The sequence below is a fragment of the Chiloscyllium plagiosum genome, unplaced genomic scaffold, assembly GCF_037043375.1.
Source record: "Chiloscyllium plagiosum isolate Xiang-an unplaced genomic scaffold, Cpla_swu_hap1 HiC_scaffold_30, whole genome shotgun sequence".
In the NCBI taxonomy this organism is placed as follows: Eukaryota; Metazoa; Chordata; class Chondrichthyes; order Orectolobiformes; family Hemiscylliidae; genus Chiloscyllium; species Chiloscyllium plagiosum.
The window spans coordinates 3951286-3972706 of NW_028270168.1; the positions used below are offsets into that span (position 1 = coordinate 3951286).

General features: G+C 37.3%; 1 protein-coding gene across 2 annotated transcripts; it reads right to left on the minus strand.

Annotated features, from left to right (window-relative positions):
• Positions 1–1043: 1043 nt before the first annotated feature.
• srsf10b (serine and arginine rich splicing factor 10b) lies at positions 1044–21380 on the minus strand. 2 transcript variants are annotated; one of them, XM_043717212.2, is made up of 6 exons: positions 21282–21380; positions 16763–16867; positions 8766–8869; positions 8140–8311; positions 7998–8057; positions 1044–2834 (listed from the first exon to the last, which is right to left on the minus strand). In XM_043717212.2, the coding sequence occupies exons 1-6, from the start codon at positions 21344–21346 to the stop codon at positions 2612–2614; spliced, it is 729 nt and encodes a 242-aa protein (XP_043573147.1). In that variant the 5' UTR covers positions 21347–21380; the 3' UTR covers positions 1044–2611. The 2 variants fall into 2 exon arrangements, with proteins under 2 accessions (XP_043573147.1, XP_043573148.1); XM_043717213.2 differs by lacking the exon at positions 7998–8057.
• Positions 21381–21421: the final 41 nt, after the last annotated feature.

Genomic DNA, 21421 nt, shown 5'->3' on the forward strand with positions numbered 1-21421 from the left:
CTATCTCAGTATATTTGTATAGCGAACAAACAGCATGGGATTTATTGAGATAGTTTCTGATCAGAATCTTTTAGATGTGTAGTATTTTTTCCTGCTAAATCTCTATTAGATGTGATTCTGAATTGGATAATCTTGCTGGAATTATTTTGACAACTAATTTAGGATTGTCAAAGAAACAAAGAGCGTATATAGTAAGTTACTTCCTTGTTCATTTCTTAGGTCCAGAGTCAATCTGTTTCATTCAACATTGAGCACAACTTGGCTGTATATCAGTCAGCATTAATGGATGCCTTCTCCATGGTAATGTCTTGAACAGAGTTCACTTGCCAATCAATGAGCAGTCTCCTCATGCAACATAAATGTTGCTTTTCTCTAATTTCTACTCTGAGAATGTACTCGACATGAAAAAAGTTAATGTCATTTGGTTATTGGCATATCAGTATGACTAAAAGCCAGAACAACAATATCCCTGAAACCTTGACTCAGCAACATCAGGAAAAAACTAGCAAGTAACTTATACCATGAGCACTGAACAACTGCACATTACTTTTGAAATACAGTAAGTCTTGACAAAACTACAATTTGTCAACAAGTGGGAGAAAAATTATACTGTCATCAGTCACTAAGCATGATGTCACTTACAGGCTGCCCTACCTTATGCAGGACCCAGAATAACATATCTTACAAAAGGAATTTAGTTAAATGGGAAAAAATACAGGGGAACAAGATTAAGTGGATTGTTCTTTGAAGGAACCAATACAGATTCGACAACCAAATGGGCTTTTGTGCTGTTTTAACTAGCAGAGGAACCTCGATTATCCAAAGGACATGGGGAGGGAATATTTCATTTGGTTAATTGAATTCCGGATAACAATCTAGCCGAACATCGGTTCATTGTGATCTTGCCGGATAGTCCGATATTCAGATAATCTGTTTCCTCTGTATAACACAGATATAATTCAGCTTATACCCTTTGGTGTTAGTGCACATAGGGTTCTGACTGAAAAGTAAGTCATTCCTTTAAGAAAACACACCTGAGATGCTTCATTTTACAGCACAGATTTATTTACAAGTATGAAGTTACAATCAGCTATCATGAACAAAAAGGATGAACACAACATCCATATTTGACTGAAAAAAACCCAAATGATATAGATTTAGTTGATAACTGGTGCTAAGTCTGCAAGTGTTTGTTTGCACTGCATATCTTGAACTGAATCCTGCAAAAGTTATGAAAAGGCATACCCTGTATACATTGTTAAGTGAAGAATCTTAATCACTTTTGAGGAAAAGCAAGAAACAAACTGGACTGTAAAACCAAGACACACTGAACCTACCCTGGCTCAAACACAGTAGGCAAGACCGAAAACTGGCAAGAATTAAAATAAGTTTAAGCAAGACTTGTCACATAACCCTAATGTGATTGAACACAGTTAATTAAGTCACTTACATCAGATTACAGACAATTTTATTCCCAGTTCTGCTTATCCAAATTCACAAGATGAATGGCTAAATATGACCACTCTAGGGGCCAATGTTCTTTATCTTCAGAATATACTATTATTACTTGATTTCAAACGTCACATTTTTCTAGTCATGCAAAGACCTAGACAACTTAGCATTTTGAAGCTTAAACTGAAAACATTTCTAATATAGATGAACTTTTACAAACAGCTTTTATTAAAAAGACGCGGTATAAAAATCCCTTTTGTTTTTACAAGCTTCTACATGAAAAAATGTTTCAGCACGAGATAAATCTGTTTTGGAAAAACGTCCAATTTCTGCATAAGATACAAGTTCCTGCATTTATCTTACAATAAAAAAAATGCAGGTAGTTTGTCTAACAGCATTAGCAAATTATATCTTTACAGCCAAGAATGAAAAGAAATATTCATGCAAAATGCACAAATCAATACTACGGAAAGCATGCCAGACTACTGCATTGCATAAACACACATGAAAAGAACATAAGGTTGTGGGCAACAAATTGCCAATACTTTTTGATTGTGCTTAATGTGACCAGTTGGGTAAAATAAGGAGAATTTCTATAAACCAATCCCCCAAGCAGAGTGTTTCAGGCAATTATGAATTATGTAAAACCCCACACTGAAGTTATGTTAATACAGCACTGCATTGATGACATGTTCTTTGTTAACAGTAGAATATACAAAGTTTGAATTCACACAGTTTTGATTTGTACCAGCAGCTTTATTAATCCATCAGAATATTAAACTGGGAAAACAATTTAGTATCTATTTGGACAATTAGTATAGAGGGCACTGCTTTATAAAAGAATTACTAACAGTAACATAGCCGCGAATCAAATATACCTTTCTAAATTTGCCTAAAAACAATAGTGAACAAGTTGACTTTCAATGAACCAATGAGTAACATTAATGTTAATGGCACTTTGAACCTTATTAACTGGTCAGTTGTAGTTACTGCATCATTCAGTTTAAAATCTTTCAAGCACCATCAACAAATTATTCTCGCACACTAAGTTTTCCTGTAGTCATAAAACAGTACCCACCTTCTCTTAACTACAAGACCCCAAAAACAAAAAGAAAAGCACAAATGGAAGCTGCAAGTTGATGAACGACCATCCATCGCTTCAGTCCTCATGGTGACTATCAGACTTGTGGCCACTCAGTGACCTGGATTTAGATCTAGATCTGGACCTTGAATGGCTGCATGACCTCGATTGTGAACGTGTCTTAGAATCCTTTCTGGATGCTGATTTTGATCTTGATACGGATTTTGATCTGGATCTTGATCGGGATCGAGATCGTGACCTGGATCTTGATCTAGAATAGGAACGATGGCGACGTCTGTGCCTATAAATAATTGCAAATGTAATTAAGACGAGCACGAGATTACATTTAAGGAAAACAAATCAAATCAATTTCCCAGGAAATAAAAAGGCATCTCTTCATTCTGCTTTCCGTCTATCTTTTGCTGGTTTGTGTATAATTTATCATTGTAAAAAGCACCTTACCTGAGTATTTAAAAACCAAAAAAACAAGATGGAGAAAAATAAGAATGGCGGAAGAGGCAAGAGTATATAATAAAGCATGCAGGAATATGGGACAGAGAACGTATGGTAAACAGCTTAACTGTTAAGTGCACAAACAGCTGTACAAGTCAGGATAAAGCCACTTGGTGCCTCAAACCTGCATCATAATTGAAGGTGGTCATGGGTGATCAAATTGTAACCACAACTTCAACAACTGTAAGTCAATGTGCCACTTATCCTTGTATTAATTACAACAACATGTAAGGAGCAGGGAATCAAGAATAATTAACAAATTAAATAAAACAAGATATGGCAGAACAGATGGTATGTCCCTGCTGCAGCACGTCAGAGCTGCTGGACACCAAGGTGATCCAGGGAGAATGTATTTGTAGTGTGTATTCACAGCTCATCAAACTTTTGGTCAGAGTTGAGATGCCAGAGTCTTGGGTGTAGACCTCCTGTACACTGGAGGTTTTGGAGAGGGGGGTGGGGGGGCGGGCTACCTGGACACTTCACTTCAGGGAGTACTCACATCTATTATATTAGGTAATTCAAATTTGGCCATGATCAGGGACAGGAATGTGAGATTTCAGGTGACATAGGTACGGTGACTCGGGGTGTCAGGCTATTTTGGATTGGGGTTGCATAATGAAGCAAAAATAAACAGAGTAAAAGATTGCTTTGGGAACAGTGACCATACATGGGAGAATTTAACATTCAACCTGATTGCGAGAAATTTGGGTCAGAAATAACTACACTAAAAGTAATTACATAAAGATGAGGGCTGAGTCAACTGGACAGGACCTGGAAAAGAGTTCAGCAGAAAAGGCAGCTGTTGAACAATAACAGACATTTAAGAAACTAGGTCATGGCTCACAAAGCTATATAAAGGAAGGATTCTTGTAAGAAGGTAAACCAACTAAAGCTAACCAAAGAGGCTAAGGATGTCAAATTGAATGAGAAAACACATACAAAGTGGCAAATATTAGTGGTAACCCAGAGGATGGGAAAGCCTTAGAAGTTGAAAGATGAGTAAAATGGGGAGAAAACAAACTTTGAGGATAAGCTAGCAAGTAGCATCAAAACAGACAGCATGTGGCTGTTTAAAAAGGAAGACAGAGGGAGGCCAAAGTGAACAAAAGCCCCATAGCAAATGAAGCTAGAGATATAATAATGAGGAGCCAGAAAATCACATTAATCTTCACAAGACATTAGTAGCATTCCAAAAATACTAAATGACTCAAGGGACAAAAGGAGTAGAGAAAATAAATACAACTATCACTAGAATAAAAGTGCTAGGAAAGCAAATGGGGTTAAAGGCATATAACTCCCATGGACTTGATGGATTCCATTCTAGGATAAATAGATATAGAGATAGTGGATCGATTGGTAATAATCTTTCAAGAAATCTTAGTCTAGAAATCCTCCAGAATCTAAAAGGATGTACTGACAGAGCATTTAGAAATACATAATATTAATCAAGCAGAATCAACATGGCTACACGAAAGGGAAACTTTCATGCTCAACAAACTTATTAGAATTCTTTCAGAAGGTAACAAGCAGGATATATAGGGAAATATTAGATGGAATATATCTGGGCTTCCAGCAGACAAGTGAGGTTATATGTTAGCATGGAGAAAGGAATGCTTAACTCATAGAAGACATTTGGGACTACAGGGCAATTTCAGGATGGCAACTTGTAGCTAGTGGAGTGCATAGGGATCAGTGCTGCAGCCACAACAATTTGCAATATATTAAAAATGATTTTGGTGAGGAAAGTGAATGCTTTATTGCCAACTTTGCACAAAAAACAAATACATGGGAAGTGAGTGGCAAGAATGACAGGAATACTATTAGGTTCTGTGAATGGACAAAAACTTGGCAGATGGACTATAATGTGGGAAAATAGGTGATCATGCATTTGGCAGGAGGAGGAGAATATTATGAAAATGGAGAAACATTGCTAAAAACTGCAACACATGGATTCCTTCTGCACAACTAAAAAGAGCTAGTATCAAAGTTCAACAGGTAAGTCTTGTTAAAATAATACAAGATACTAGTTAGCCCACTTTGAAAATATAGTGAATAGTTTGGATACTTCATCTAAGGAAACATATACAAACATTGGGGGCATCCATAGAAAGTTCAATAGGCTGATCACAGATATGGATTGACTTTCTAGTGAGAGGTCAAGTAGGTTGGGCCTGTACTCACTGGAATTTGGAAGAATGAGAGACGGCCTTACTGAAACATACAAGATTGTTAGATGGCTTGATAGGGTAGGTAGAATTTATTTCCCTGTGAGGGAAGAGTACATAATCAAAGAGGAGAACCTGAGAACAGAGAACATGTAGTCAGCTCTTTAAAACAGAGATGAGTAGGAATTTCTTCTGAGGTTGATGACTTATGACACTACTCAAAGGGTTGAAGCGGCTGGGCAATTAGGTTTATTCAAGGCTGAGAAACTTCTAATCAACAAGGCAATCAACGGTTATGAGGAAAAGGCTGGAAAGTGATGTTCAGAATTATTACATCAGCTATGATCTCCATGAATGGCTAAGACTTGATTAGCCAAATGGTCTACTTCTGCTTCTATGTCATAATCACTTCAAATATGTAATTGTGTTTTCATTTCTTTCTTATAAATGAATAATATAAATGGGTTGTGGAGGAGGTCTGCGTGTTGAATTATTTCCAGGGTGGTGGAAATGAACGGTGAAGAAATGTAACTCTCGCTGAAGAAATGCATGTGGAGTCAGAACAGGAAGACAGCATGGGTAAACATTGTTCAGGGAAATCTTACTGAAGTTTGCCAAGTAATGTTTAAACTGTGCTGGAGCTAAGCAAACTGTGGCCATAAAAATATCTCATTCACTGATATGAGTTTTGAAGATAATAACCTAGACAATTGCTTATGTTTCTTCAAACAAAACTTTGAGGGGGACTTAGCGAACATATATCCAACAACAGCTATGGAGGCGATGATGTAATTTTAAAAAAACTAAATGGGTCAAATGTAGGAATGGCAAACAAACAAACAGTCATTAAGAAAAAAAAGGCATACAAGAGAGAAAAAAAAATTAGTAGAAAAGCTCAGCAGGTCTGATTGCATCTGTGGAGAGAAATCAGAGTTAATCTTTTGGGTCAAGTGACCTTCCGAACTGATTTCCTTTCAAAGATACTGCCAGACCTGCTACATTTTTCCAGCAGTTTTTATATTTGTTTCTGATTTACAGCGTACAGCTCTTTTGGTTTTTATTAGGTATACAAGAGAATGGAGACAACTCACTACAGAAAAGTAGAACAATTGGGTCTCCTCCGAAGATAATCTGGGAGTTTTACAAAACATTCATTTAAAGGATGAAGGCATTGCTGGCTGGCCAGCATTTATTGCCCATCCCAGAGAGTAGTTAAGTGTCAATCATAATGTTGTGGGTCTGCAGTCACAAGTAATCCAGCCCAGGTAAAGATCCGCTTTGTTACCTAAAGGACATTACTGAATCAAATGGGTTTTTCCTGACACTCAATGGTTTCATGGTCATGAGACAGTGAATTCCAGGTTTTTATTGAATTCAATTCCCACTCTCTGCCTTGCCAGTTTCAAATCCAGGACCTTAGAGCATTACCTGGGTCTCTGGATTAGCAGTCCAGCAATAATATTACTAGGCCACAGTGTTCCCTCAGAGGATTAGCTACCTGAGACAAAGCCGGACTCTCAGGACCCTCTGAGCAACCAGTGCAATAAGGAAGCACTCTTGCTTAGTATTTTAATAAAGGCATGTCACAGTTAGCGGAATAGAATCTAGGTTGGTATATGTCAAAGTCGTTTGACTAAATTAGTGTCTTATTGCACCCATTGCTTATCAGGGCTACAAAGTAATGAAGAACCTAACTTTGCTTTAAAAAAGTATTCAAAGACTCTTCTTCAACCACTTTTTCCACAGAGAGCTTCAAATACTTAGACCCTCAAAACAAAATGTAGCTTCTAGAGTTAAATTGGTGACCCTTTATTTTTAAATCTTTAGTGCTAGATTCTCCCACAAGAAAATATCCTGATCACATGCACCTTGTTAAAATCCCTCAGGATCTTGTATTTCAATTAAATCACCTTTTACTCTTCTAAACTCCAGTGAATACAAATCTAATACATCCAACGTTTTCTTATAAAGCAATCTGTCCATTCTAGGTAGCAGTCTAGTAAACCTTCTCTGAACTGCCTCAAACACATTTACAATCTTTCTTAAATAAGCTGACCAATGCTGTACATGGTATTCCAGATGTGGTCTTACTAGTACCTTATTTAACTAAAGCATACATAACTTCTGGAAGTTTGTATTCCATGGCCTCGCAATAGATGATAATATTTTAAAGGCAAAAAGTTAGCTTTCCTAATCACTTCTTGTACCAAAATGCCTTTTGTGATTGATGCCTCAAATTCCTCTGCAATCTCTCACCATTTAGACTCAGTCTCATACCAAAGAGGTCAATATCCCACTATATACTCCATTTACTATACCACTGCCCACTCAATCTATCCATAACCCCTTATATTCTCTTCATACCTTATGTTTCTATTCTGTGTTAATTGCAAATTTAGCAACCATAACATGAGATGACAAAGGCAGCAAAGTGGAATGCCTTTGATTATAAAGAGAATTCAAAGCATCATTCATAGGCATTTAACTACAGTTGAACTGGGGAAGGCAACAATCAGAACTGCAGTTTCAGTGAATGCAAACTCTAAAATCAGAGGATATCTTTCCTTGCTGGATAGCATACTCTGTAGACATGTGAAAAAGAGTCAAACTCATCAACTTATCAAAAATACATCCTATAACTAGGTATTCCAAGTTAACAATTCTATCACGCTATCTGCACATTTTTCTATTACTTAGAAAACTCCCACAGCATTCCCTTCAATTTCAGAAACTTCACGCTGATGATTGAATATGAATGACAGCCAATGCATTCTGCTTGGCCCTACCTGTCATTGAAAGAGTTGCTACGGCTACGTCTACGCTTTCCACTTGATCTGCTCCGTGAACTGCACAAAAAATAAAAGACCAGTGAAATAAAATTCACTGAACTGGAGAACAAAATGCATTGTAGATGCCAGTGTTACATACTTTTTGGGGCTATCAGATCTCCTGCGACTTCGATCGTAAGAACGACTTCTTGATCTCCTCCGATCATAACTTCGACTCCTGGACCTTCTCCTCCTATCATAGTCATCATACCGGTCATATCGTGGGGAACTTCGTGAAGATCTTCGTTCCTTTGATTTCATCTGACCAGGTGCTGCAATTACAAAGACAAAAATATCACACCATCATCCGGAACATCGATCGTTTATTGAATATATCATTTTTTTCTACCAGTGACTTCCAAAACCTAGCTTCACACGAAACAAACAATTTTGCGAAAACTCTAGCAGCTTTCAGTGAGCACATACTGTTAGTTTTATGTTGCCCCTGCACCAAAGCCAGCACCCCTCAAACATATTCTAGAATGTATCAATCCCATATGGAAAGTTTCACTCACAGAAAACTTCACATTCAATATATTTGCTTAGCTATAAATGTCTGTCATTAAATTTTTCAACTTAAATATGGTTAATACCTCAGTATAAAGAACAGCATGTGTAAATTCAATAGGTATAAAAGCACTGGCTTCTATCACATTCACTACGCTCCATGCACAAAACAGACCATTTCCACGAGTATACAATTTAATTTAGATTAATTATACTTACTTTTTCGATCACCTTGAGCGAACTGGATTTCGATCTGGCGGCCACAGACCCATTTCCGGTCCAGGTTGTGGAGTGCATCTTCTGCGTCACGAACATCTTCAAACATGCTAAGCTGTTAAGGGGGCTTTTCACTTTCACAGGTTTCGAACACATCCTACAATCTTCAATACACATTTTCAACCACAACATTGTTTTGCCAAAACTTAGAAAATTTGTTTGTGTGTTATATTAAATTGCATAAGATGTCAAAAATACATCAAATAGCTTATTACAAAAACTATGCAGGTTTCTTAATATTAATAAAATAGGGTTTTCATTCAAATTTTCTAAGTGAATCATAATGCAAGTAATAAATGCAGAACAGCAATAAAGACAGTATTAAATCCTGATGCAAAATATTATTAGGTCGTAACTACCCCATTACCACATGAAATTCAATCTAGAATTATTTCGGATCTCAGTCTGGTCCCATTCATTAATAAAATCATATTTAACAAAATGCTGCAAACAATTCAATAGTGACTTGTAAATTAACATAAATAAATGTCACGTTGCTCGTCAAAAAACAAAATAACATTCAAGTGTATCACTCCAGTAGGATGTATTCTACCATGGAGGAGTAAATTATAATAATGTGCTACAAGAGTAGCCACTGGACAAGGACAGAACATAGGCCTGCTCATTTGGCAAGTGCCTTCCCACAGCTTGCAGGCATCCTTTAATGAATGTCAAGCCCTGTTTTAATTCACTAAAATAAGACACCCAGTAGTGCCTGCAACTATACATCTGCAGCATCTAATTGAAATCATGAAGGAAGACAAATATGGGACTTTTTGTGCAAAAAGTGACAGATGACCTCGACAGAAGTGACAAGAAAAAGTTGAATAAAATATAAAAGTATTCTAAACCTTAAAAAAAAGTATTTCTGTACTGGTCTTCTGTTGAGTCAGCAACTGGAAACAAAAAAAATCAAAAACACCAGACTCAAAACCAATTTTTGAAAAGAAATAAAAGGAATGAATTTATCTGCAGCACAGACTACAATTTCAGTCATAACCGTTTTAATATATACTTGTATTATATATGGATCATTTAAGTTTGTAAAATCACAGTTAATAACAATATTTAAGAGCAAAATGAACTGTTTCACTATGGTAGGATACAATATCAGGACTTTGCTGGTTACCTTAAATTTGGCTGTAAACTTGACCTTGCACCGTCAGCTTGACCTTTAACTCTTTAAGTGCTTGCCAGAAGGACTTGACATGAGGCGCTGGCCCAAATAAGACACTTGGCTTTGACTTTGACAAAACAACCTTTTTTCCAATTGCAGACAAATCGAAGCCTTGACTTTTTCCCTCTTCAAGCTTTAATCTTTTTCACCCTCCCTCTCTTTTCTTCAAGCCTGATCCTTAAGAGGTCTTTGGCTTGTCTGCTTGTCTTATGCTTGGGTTCTATCTAAAAGGCTCTTTCATACTTTCTTTGTGGGTTCGCCAGTTACAGCGGATTGCTTTAAATTTTCTGAGGCAACAACAACAAAAAGGTTATGTCAGGGGATGAGTATAAAAAGACAAACATGCAGGGTTTGAAATCACTTTTTTGACTACCACCAAAATTAGCCAAAAAAGACACCAGCAAGTATTTTTTTTAAAAACAGCTAAAAATTGTGTGTCACATTTTCCATTTAGATGAACTTGTGATCAGACAAGAAATACATACCTTACAGCAGAATATAAAAAGGAAAAAAAAAGTTAGACGAGCAACAGTGGGGTGCACTATATGAACCCAGAACCAGCAAATCCCTGCAGCAACCAACTCAAACAGCACATTAATTAAACAAAGCAGAGCAGTAGGTCTTTTTTCTACTGGAAGCAAATAGCAGCATTTTATTCAGTAAGCTTCCTCGTCCTGCCAACATGCATTCGTATTAACAGGAATATTAGAGTACACCAACTCTGTGTCAATGTTTACAGTTAATAGCCAGATTATACCAAAATACTTACCAGGTAACACATATTTAGTTATGCACTGGAGCACACAAGCTTCAATTTAAATATTAATGTAACTTGAGCTTATAGTTTTCACATAAAGGAATATTATGCACAGTTCATGAAGTCATAAGTAAAACGAGAATTCATTCCAGATTAGATGACCTTGTGGTCACAAATTTGGTTAAATATGGGACCTAAATTTTCTGAAAATTACATTTGTCATAGTAGCTTTCCTTAGACAAATTTGCAGGTCTCAGACCATCAAGTTTCAAAAATAAGCAAATTATATAAAAATTGAGGGGAAGGAGGAATGAAAACTACATTTAAATTTTCAGCTCAAAATATGCGTTTGCGCAAGCCTCAAGTGACCTAAATGTGCAGAGTGCAGAAGATCAGCATTCCAAAGTTAAACTGCACAAGTAAAATTGATAAAAATATTAAATTTGAATTTTAAAATTTGCTATGTGCAAATTTGAATTGCAAACTAATAATTTATTACTGGTGTACATTAACTAAACCCATAAAAAATGATGACAGCTTGCGTCTGGGCAACATAGATGTTTGAGTCAGGTAATGAGAAGAGTTGCGATTATTTAATTCAGACCAGTAGCTGTAATACAATATAGTATCAGATCATCCAAACTAATTTTACAATATCATATCAAAATTCAGCAAGAATAAACTATTCAGCCCTTAAACCTGCTCCACTATTTTGAGAAGATCTGATTGTGGCTTTAACTACTCATTTCTAACTATTCCCCAACGAGTGCAGCATTAATTCTACCTATCTACCCATACCTTAAAAATATTCAATGATCCCACCACCACTGAGGAAGAGAATTTCACAGACCCAACAGGAATAAATTCTCATCTCTGCATGAAATGGGAGATGTCTTCTGTTTAAACTATGCCCCTAATTCTAATTTCTTGTGGAGAAGGAAGCATCCTTTCAGTATTAACTCAGCTAAGTTGCCTCATGTTTCAATAAGATCACCTAATTCTTCTAAACTCCAATGAGTAGAGGCCCAACCTTTTGCTATAAGGCAACTTCTTCATCCCTGGAGTCAATTAAGGAAATCTATTTGAGACTATTTTGGCACTTTTGCACAACGCACCCAGAAAGAAATGAAACTTTTGCAGAGAGAGATAGGGATAGTACCATTGCACAAGACCCAGCACAACAAAAAGGACAAGTAAACCTAGCCAATTAAGATGCAGCAAATCTTTTAATCACTTGAATTTAATTATCAGTTTTATCAATTGGCAAATGCTCACCAATAACACACTCACTCAGGCTCAGGTTAGGTTTATTTGAAATTCTCACACTTTTGGTGTGCTGCTCCCTTCGCCAGGTCTTTTTTCAGACACCTGATGAAAGAGAGCGCTCCAAAAGCTTGTGATTTCAAATAAACCTGTTGGACTATAACCTGGTGTTGTGAGATTTCTGACTTCGACCTCATTGCAGCCTTGGTCCAAAGTGGACATGAGCGAAAATCTAATATCACATCCAAGCATTATTCAAACAAGCATGGAACCAAGCTGCCCCACTAAAATTCAAGTTAATGGGCTCAGAGGAAAATTCTTCAAAGGCTAATGTTATATCTGGCACAAAAGAAGGTAATTGCACTTGTTTGGAGATCAATCAACACAGCTTCAGATAATCATTGCAAGGTTCCTTGGAGCTGTGTATTAGATGTTATCATATTGAACTGTTACATAAAATGTGCCATTTTTAAAAAAAAACAGGAAATAGGCCTGACAATTGCAATGTTCATCTCCAAATTCCTCAGATAGTGAATCAGTAAAGGTCTGAATGCTGCTGAATTACCAGTTAGCAATCAATATGCTTGGGGGAAACCATGCATGAGTAAATCAAGGGTGATCAGTCACAGAAGTGTTGATTGCTACAGGTCTGATGCTGGAGACTGTGGCAAGTATCATCACAAGGTAGGAATCAATGTGATGCACTGATCCCATTAGCCCAAGAAGGATTAAACTGCAAGAGCCAAGAACATTGACAACTTCCAGTTTAATTGGCACCTAATCAACTAATCTAAACATTCACTGTTTGCAATATTGGCTGCAGTGTGTACTAACAGGATGTGCTAAAGAAACTCACTGTGGATTAATGCCAACACTTTCAACTCCACTACTCAGGGCAAGGACAACAGGTGCAGTACATGGAGATATTGCTGCTAACTTGCACACCCCCCCTGACTAGACATCTACTGCTGGAAATTTGGGTTCCAACTGCTCAGACATTCACTGGTTTTTAAATCCCCATTTGAAATATTCAGACTTTCTGCTTATTCTAAATTTAAATGTTTAGATGTTAGGAAATTATTACAAATATGCATATAACTAGCCATGCAGTATCAGTCAGATGAACTTTCCAAAGAAGCATTTATTAAAGCTAGCTCAGTTTAGGTCACTGAGTGAAAATTTGCTGTTAGACTCAGCACATCAATGTCCAATCAATAAAACATGCAATATAGCCAACCTTGGTACAGGTTCTCTAATAGATGTGCAATGCTCCCTCAGGAAATTTGTTTCCAATATGTACACATGCTGGCTGTCAAAGCATATTAGATTTAATTCTAATCAATTTTGTGATGCAACATTCAGTAAACAATATTTTCAGGATTAATGCTGTTCAAGCAAAGAGATCACAGTATTTTTAATGCTTTAGAAAGTATGCAGCCCATTACTGAAATCTAGCTTTCTCATATAGCCAGAAGAGTAAAGCTGTTTTAATTCAGATATCACAGCCACATGCCAATGCCTGATATTTGTGCTGCAGAATCAGCTTTCTTCACTTGACAACTGATAAACCCGTAAAAGCTTGCCTCTGCAATAGTAAATGTGAAAAGGTTTTTAACTGAAAGAATCTGGGAACCGTAACATAGTGATAAAATTACCCAGCATACATCCAGAGGCCAGGATTAATGTCTCAGAGGCTCAAATTAAAAATCACAATAAACCAAGTAGAGAAATTTAAAATCAATTAATCAATGATCATGAAACCAGCAGATTATCATTAAAAATCCACTTGGCCTTAATGTCCTTCAGGGGAGCAAATCTGCTATCCTTACCCTATCTGGCTTACTTATGATAGTCAGGCCCAAGCAATGTGGTTGACTTTCACTTCTTATATTCAAACCTTTAGGCAGATCACCACCATCTTACTCAAGGGGTAACTGGAGATGGGCAATAAATGCTAGCCTCATCAGCAGCATGCATCAAGGATTTTGAGGTATATATAAAAAAGAACAGCGGATGCTGAAATTTTGAAAACAGAAATTGCTGGAGAACTCAGCAGGTCTGGCAGCATCATGTGGACAAAAAGCAGAATTAGTGTTTCAAGCCCAGGTGACCCTGAAGATCTGAGTTTCTCCAGCAACCTGTCTTGAGAGATATTTACATTGGTACTCAATGCAAGATACATCAGGTCCATCCATTTGGACCCAGACACTTTTAGAGTGAGGAAGTCCAAACAACCTTTCTCTTTAATTCAGTCTGTAGCACTCACTGAGTCAGATGATTGTGGATCACTGTCCATCCCAAGAACTGAATAAAACAATCTAAGCGATTCCAGTGCAGCATTACATGTATTTCACAGTCAGGGGTGCTATATTACCATCGAGTCGTTAAACCAAGACTCTATCTGCCCCCTCAGACGGACATAAAACATCCCATGGAATTATTTGACATGGAGCACGGAGCTATCCCTGGTGTTGTGGCCCATGTTGTCCCTCAAAACAACAAAAACCTGATCTAGTCATCAGCACATTGTTGTCCGCAAGTGTTTTGCAAATCGATTGCTGTATTTCCTACAACACACGTCTACAAGTGTCCACATTTTAAAAAGGAACTCATTAACTGAACTGCTTATAACGTTTGGTGGTTATGAAGGGTAAAAGTCACGTCTTTTTAACGGTTTGATTACACTGGATTTCTACAAAGTATCTTTCATTCTGACAACCTGCTTGAATTCCAGACATTTCAGGGTACTGAAATTACTCATAGATGGCAAAATGAAATGTAGCACTCTATATTTAATGTAGGACATTTTGAAAATTAGGAACAAACAATGATACCATGAATTTTGCATGATCAAATAACATTTCATGCTAAAATTCAGAATGTCAATCTGACATCTCAGGGAACGAAGCTGAAAAATCAAAATTACATGGACACCACATAATACATAGCATGTGTTTTTCCCATAAAGCACTTTTAAAAGCTAGATCAAGTGGTGATGCAAGCTATGAAGGGTGTTTTACTTTTATTTACAAATGTCTGCTTTAAAAAGTTACTAATTTTGATGTTATGTTAGGTATGTGCTAAAAAACAAATTAAATGTGCTGATGCAAAAGACATCAGAATGATTGGTTATGTGCAAAAAGCGCTGCAATATGTACTCTAATGAATAGTTTTCTTCTATATTATAATTAAATACAATTACAATGGAAATCAAACCTGATGAAATTACTTTATTCGCAATTAAGTTTTTGGTATTTACTCCTGGTAAATTGGGAGTGTAAAAGAAAAATCGACTCCATCACTGTGGTACAGCATTTAAAACTCCAATTGCTCAGCAGCCGTATGATATTACACTGCTGCAAATTTGTGCTAAATTTTTTGCCAGTATTCACATGCTAATTGTCATGTATATTCACCCTCGTGTTTCATTTGGCTCTAGTTCAAACTGCTATTCTCAAAAGCTTTCAGATTTTCCAAATGTAATTGTTGTTTGGTAGCACAGACTTTGAATATTGCTGAAGAGAGACATTAACAACAAATTTAATATAATCATTACTTGTAGCATGGTTTATCTATACCTGCTAAAAGCAATCACCTACAAGGGCCCAATCTCTGCCAAAAGGAATACATCCAAGACCTTAGCCCTTTTTTGTGAATTTCCAGAAGTGTTTGGAAGGCCATAAATTCCCATTGCTTTCTCCACAGCAATGACTCAGCCAATCAGTAACCTTTTCTCCTGTAGTATAAATGGTGATTGTTTTAGATTTGCCAATCTTGCATTTGGCCTGATCGAACTGGGTACAAACTGAGAAGCTTTGATTATTATGCATCTTTTCAGTAATATTCAACAAACTGTCATCTTATCCAGTAAGGCTGAAGCTTATAATTTCATAACAATTTTTCACACATGCAAGTCCCCAGCACAGTCCCCACCACTTAAAATGTCCACATTTCAAACACGATTCAAAATGTGAAAACTATTTATTTGCACCGTCAATTTTAAAATTGTCGGTCACAGCATCAAGTGCTCCATTTACTTTATGCACAGACACTGTATAAAGGGTCTCTAATGACTTTTTTTGGATAATGATCATTGTGGAGATTTATTCCACTAAAACAGATTACATCAATTTAACTTAAGCAGACTCCATGTCTTAAGGGATTGAATCAGTTTCTCTACAGTGAGAACAACTTTAACTATTTGATCTGTGAAGTTATTAATCATGGTACTTGGGTGATGAAGGTGGAGGAGCTTATCAATTTGAGAGTAATCATGATCTAAACCACTCAACTGTTAATACACAAACAGGTTAACGGATTAAAGTGGACCAGTGCTCCTGTGTTACAATATTCATACTTTAATTAAACTAATTAAGTAGATTAACATCAACCAAAAATTCAATGCTTTTTCCTCATTAATTCTTCAGTGAGAGCTTAGTTAAAATTGTCACCAAGCAAACGAAAAGGGACCTTTACAACCATATGAAAGCACCATCTGTTATAGCCACTAAGTATAACAGGTAAATCATGTGGAAATGTGTGACCGCTATAAGAGGTGGGGACTGTATTTAGCAACATTAAGGAGTTATACCTTAAATATCATCCCTGCCCTCAAGCAGTAATTTCTAAAAATATAGAGCCACAATGAACCAGATTGAACTTGACATTCAAATGCATCATAGGATGAAAAGACCTTGGTATGTCTGCTTCACTTGTTTAGGAGAACTGCTGAAGAAAGGATATTGTATATATGCAAATCCTCTTGGACGACGAGTGTAGAAGTCAAGGGGAACGTAAACATCTACTATTGGGCCATAGCGACCAAACTCACGACGTAAATCCTCAGGCCTAAAGTACCATAAAAACGATACAGGTGATTTGAAACACAAACTTCCCACTGTGCATGTGAAGAGTCCAAATTATCGACATTAAACCATCTGAAAAGGAGATTCTATAACCATCAAGATTTTGCTCTGCAACATCAAATCAACTTGTAAACTGTCCACAGGATGTCAGGAATAGGATCAGTCAAGTTGGTGGTACTCAGGTGAGCGAAATGGCTAGATGCATCCCATTTTAAGAAATGGATGACTTAGTTATGCCTCAATTTTAGTAAAAATTTACAGTTCTTCAACTCTCCCCAATTATTTAAAATATTATCCAGAATAAATATTCCAGTGAAAATGAATTTATAACCCAAAATATTTGGCTTCATATTCTTCTGAACTAAATATGAAGATGCATCCAATGTAACCTAGACAAGTTTCTCAAATTGCCTCTTCAGTGTTTTACAATTGACTCTTTCTAGCCACTCGGTTCCTGCTGCCTCTCCCGGAATTTCCAGCCTGTCCACAGTTTAGCATCTTGTGTCACTGATGTGTACTTTAAAAGAATTGAACTGAATTAGATTAGTTGCTATAAAACTAATTAATTTTAAGTCTATATATCATTTCCTGGACCCTTCAACCCATATCCATTTTATTTCAATCAATCAATTTTCTATTCCCAATTTAAGGAGCATTTATAGCATACAAAGCATTTCCATCTGATTCAAAGTAAATGCCTCCAAATTTGAAGAAGTCCAAATCATTCATTACTGCAAATGTAAGAAGAGTTGCACAATTAAATTCATTATAGCCTTTGGTCTAATTTAGTTCAAATCAAAAAGCAATAACACTGAATATTAAACAGAATAATTTAGCTTACCATCTTACTTATCCCTATTTTCCAAGTAGAAAGTGACATATTTAGCTAAAAAAACTAACATTCTAAAACTGTATTGTATTCCTTTGTGCCAAAGATTTAGTAATAAGACTTCACTTTACAATATTAGGGTTCTATTCAGCGTTTTTCAAAGGCTGACACATTGCTCCTCATTCATTAGTCAGGTTCTTTGGAGATGGGAGATAATACTTGCGCATATTATAAATATTCAAGTTATTAAGTGATTACATAAATGTACAAATTGCTCTGAACATACCAAATGATTTTACCCAATATTATTTTTGTTTTACAAAGCATTCCTATGTTTTTAGGAGCAACATTCAACACATTCATTTCTGGCTAAAATTATTTGTTGAAATACTATTGCATTATATTTCAGTATGGTACTATGCTGTTTCCAGGTTGAATCAAACACCAAAGGGCTCCCATAATAACAATACAAAAACTGTCATAGAGCAGTACTATAAAGGCTAGTTTAACCTTTACATCTGCATTTAGTCAATAAACATTAGCTGGGCAGCAAGCAAGCAGCTGGTATGTTTCAGACTATGGTTCAACTCAAATCACCATTGCTGGTTGCCATGGAGAACACGTGTGCAAATGTCAGTTAAATACAGGAATGGCTTAACAGAGTTAAGTATTTGTGTCACAGCAGTTGAATCTGAACAGTTTGCTCTCAGAAACAGACAGACAGACAATACCAATTTAACAAGTCATACAACTAAAATGAAGATCACATAAACCCTCAATAAGAAACATAATATTAAAGCCTTGTGTGAATTATTTGTGCAATTAGAATCAGTCATATGGCATACAAATCGACCCTTCGTCCAACTAGTCCACGCTCAAACTAAATTAGCCCCACTTGCCTGCATTTGGAATGTACTTATTCAGATGTCTTTTAAATGTTGTAACTGTACCTGCACCCACAACTTCCTCTGGCAGTTCATTTCACACACAAGCCCACCTTGTTTAAAAAAAGTTGGGCCCCCCCGTGTCCTTTTTAAAGCTTTCTCATCTTAAAAACATGTCCTATAGTTTTGAATTCCCCCACCTGGGGAAAATACCTTGTTTTGCGTCATATCTATGCCCCTCGTGATTTTATAAACCTCTATAAAGTCACCCCTTCAACCTCCTATGCTCCAGTGAAAAATTCCCAGCCTATTTTTACAAGTCAAACCTGCCATTCCTGGCAACATTCTGGTAAATCTTTTCTGAACCCCCTAATTTAATAATATTGCCCCTATACCAGCGTGACCAGAACTGAACAAAATACTCCAGAAGAGGTCTCACTCATGACCTCTACAACCTCAAAATGACATTACATGTAAATAGTTTGGTGGCACTGGACATCAGATACATTTAGCTTGATGTGAATACATAGAATATTCCTACAAATTCAGAGAAGACAATTCAACCTCAGTCTTTGGAAATTAATTAAACAGATGAATACATATTAATTATAACTACTCAATTTGTCAATCTTGCAATCTTTACAGCACTATATTTACGCATTTACACACTCATGGCATCTCAAAACGTGTTTTCTAACATTTCAAGTTAACATCACATAACCTTTGGTGCAAATAAGTTCAATAACAATTCTGTGGTATGGAAAACTTAACAGGCTCTTACTAACTCAGTAATTAGTGATTTATACTTCTGTTTTGTGACAATGAACAGAAGACACTTGTGTTTAAGGAATCGACATTACCCAAAACCCAACATTAAAAAACATTGAATGGCAGAGCCCAATTATAATGATCAATAACACCAGTCATTAATCAGAAGCCTAAAAATTAATCCATTCCTCTTTCCATAGGCTGATACTTTCAGCAAGTTTACTGACCCTCACTGCATTAAATTTCTAAAAAAACTTCAAGCACAAATTGCTTATTTTCAAGAACATTGCAAAAGTATCACAAACCAAGCAAAGTTTTAAAACCCATGAAGCATATTAGTTTAATTTTTCAACAGCGTGAGATCTTAGGAATTTTTGCTCGAGTTATAGATGTATATAGTCAAGAGATGTACAGCACAGAAACAGACCCATTGGTCCAACTTGTCCATGCCAACCAGATGCCCTAAATTAATCTAGTCCCATTTGGCCCATATCCTTCTAAACCTTTCCTTAGTTATATATCCATCCATTGCCTTTTAAATGGAATTGTACCAGCCTCCACCTCTTCCTCTGGCAGCTCATTCCATACACACACCATCCTTTGCATGAAAAAGCTGCCCCTTAGGTTTCTTTTAAATCTTGCCCTTCTCACCCTAAACCTATGCCCCTAGTTCTGGACTCCCCCAGCCCAGGTAAAAGACAGTCTATTACCCTATCCATGTCCCTCATGGTTTTATAGATGTTTATAAGGTCACTCCTCAGCCTCTGACACTGCCAAAAATGTTTACATGCACTGTAAACTCAAATCTATTGCAAATATTTTGATGGATAAATCGGTCCTGACTACACAACAGATTTAATTAAATGAGCAACATTAAATGCTTAACATAAAAATCATAACTTTTCAAAGCATCTCAAGATCCATTCACTTAGTACCTATACACTCAATTTTTCTGACGCACTCCTGGCTGCCTCCCACATTCTACACACTGCAAACTTTAAACCATCTGAAATTCTGCTGTGTCCTTAACTTTGACATCAAGTCCTGCCACCTTGCATTTGATGACCTGCATAAACTCAACTGTAAAAATTCTCATGTTCAATTCATCCACGGCCTCACCCCCTTCCGCTTCATTAAACTCTTCCGACTCCGCAACCCTGCAAGATTTCTGCACTCCTCTAATCCTGGCCTCTTCCTAATCCCAATTGACTTTGCTCCAGCTTTGGCGGACATGTCTAGTGTTACGCCTCATTCGTAAACTGCAGAATTTCTCTCTCCCTTTCCTTAAAAAAAACATGCTTTAAAATCCACCTCATTAGTCAAAGTTTTCGTCAACTACCCTAATGCCCCTGAATGAGGCGCGGTGTCAAATTTTGCTTTATAATCCTATTATGAAAAATCTTTATTAGGGCACATTGAAAGCACCTTTAAGTGTTTCTTCTTTGTTTTAAGCGTTTGCAATTTCTTTGCCTTTTACTTGTAATTACCCAAGTGTGGAGCGAGGAGGCTTTTAGAAAAGCGCGGCCTAAGTTGTCCCACGTTACTTGAAGCAAATATAAACCGCATTAAGCCCTAGCGACGACTGGAATAACTTCAGCATCTTCCGTGACCCAGTTACTTTTCCAAAAGCGGGAAAGATCTGGGGCTAAGCAGTCACTCGGTGAGAAGCTGCTCCCGGATCTCCGGCCCGGCCATCAGGAATTTTACTGAGTCCGGCCAAGGTGGTGGAAATCAAGGAGGCCCGCCGGTCGAAGTCGCCGCGGGCTCCCTCTCCCCGCACCACCCGAGGCTGGCGCGCTGTCTGTCAGGGGCCGAGGCCCGCGGCCTTCACGCGGAGGCAGATCCCCGCGCCCGAGCAAAATAAATCCCCGAATCCGGCCCTCGGTTGGTTTAGCATCCTCACCACACTGTCTCACCTGGTGCAATCGCCGACATTCCTGACGAAGAGAGAGCTGTTGGGCGGGCGAGCGTACCGAGACATGGCGGCGGCAGCACCGAGAGAAAGAGGCGGGCTGCGACGCCGCGCGACCAGTGCGCAGGCGCGAGGATGTGGACC

Excerpts from the sequence above, each read along its gene's own strand:
- srsf10b (XM_043717212.2), bottom strand. The coding sequence starts at position 21,346 with ATGTCTCGGTACGCTCGCCCGCCCAACAGCTCTCTCTTCGTCAGGAAT. Across the intron at positions 8,312-8,765 it reads CGCTCAAGGTGATCGAAAAA|CACCTGGTCAGATGAAATCA; the intron begins GTAAGTATAATT and ends TTGTAATTGCAG. Across the intron at positions 8,058-8,139 it reads AGATCTGATAGCCCCAAAAA|TTCACGGAGCAGATCAAGTG; the intron begins GTATGTAACACT and ends TTTTTTGTGCAG.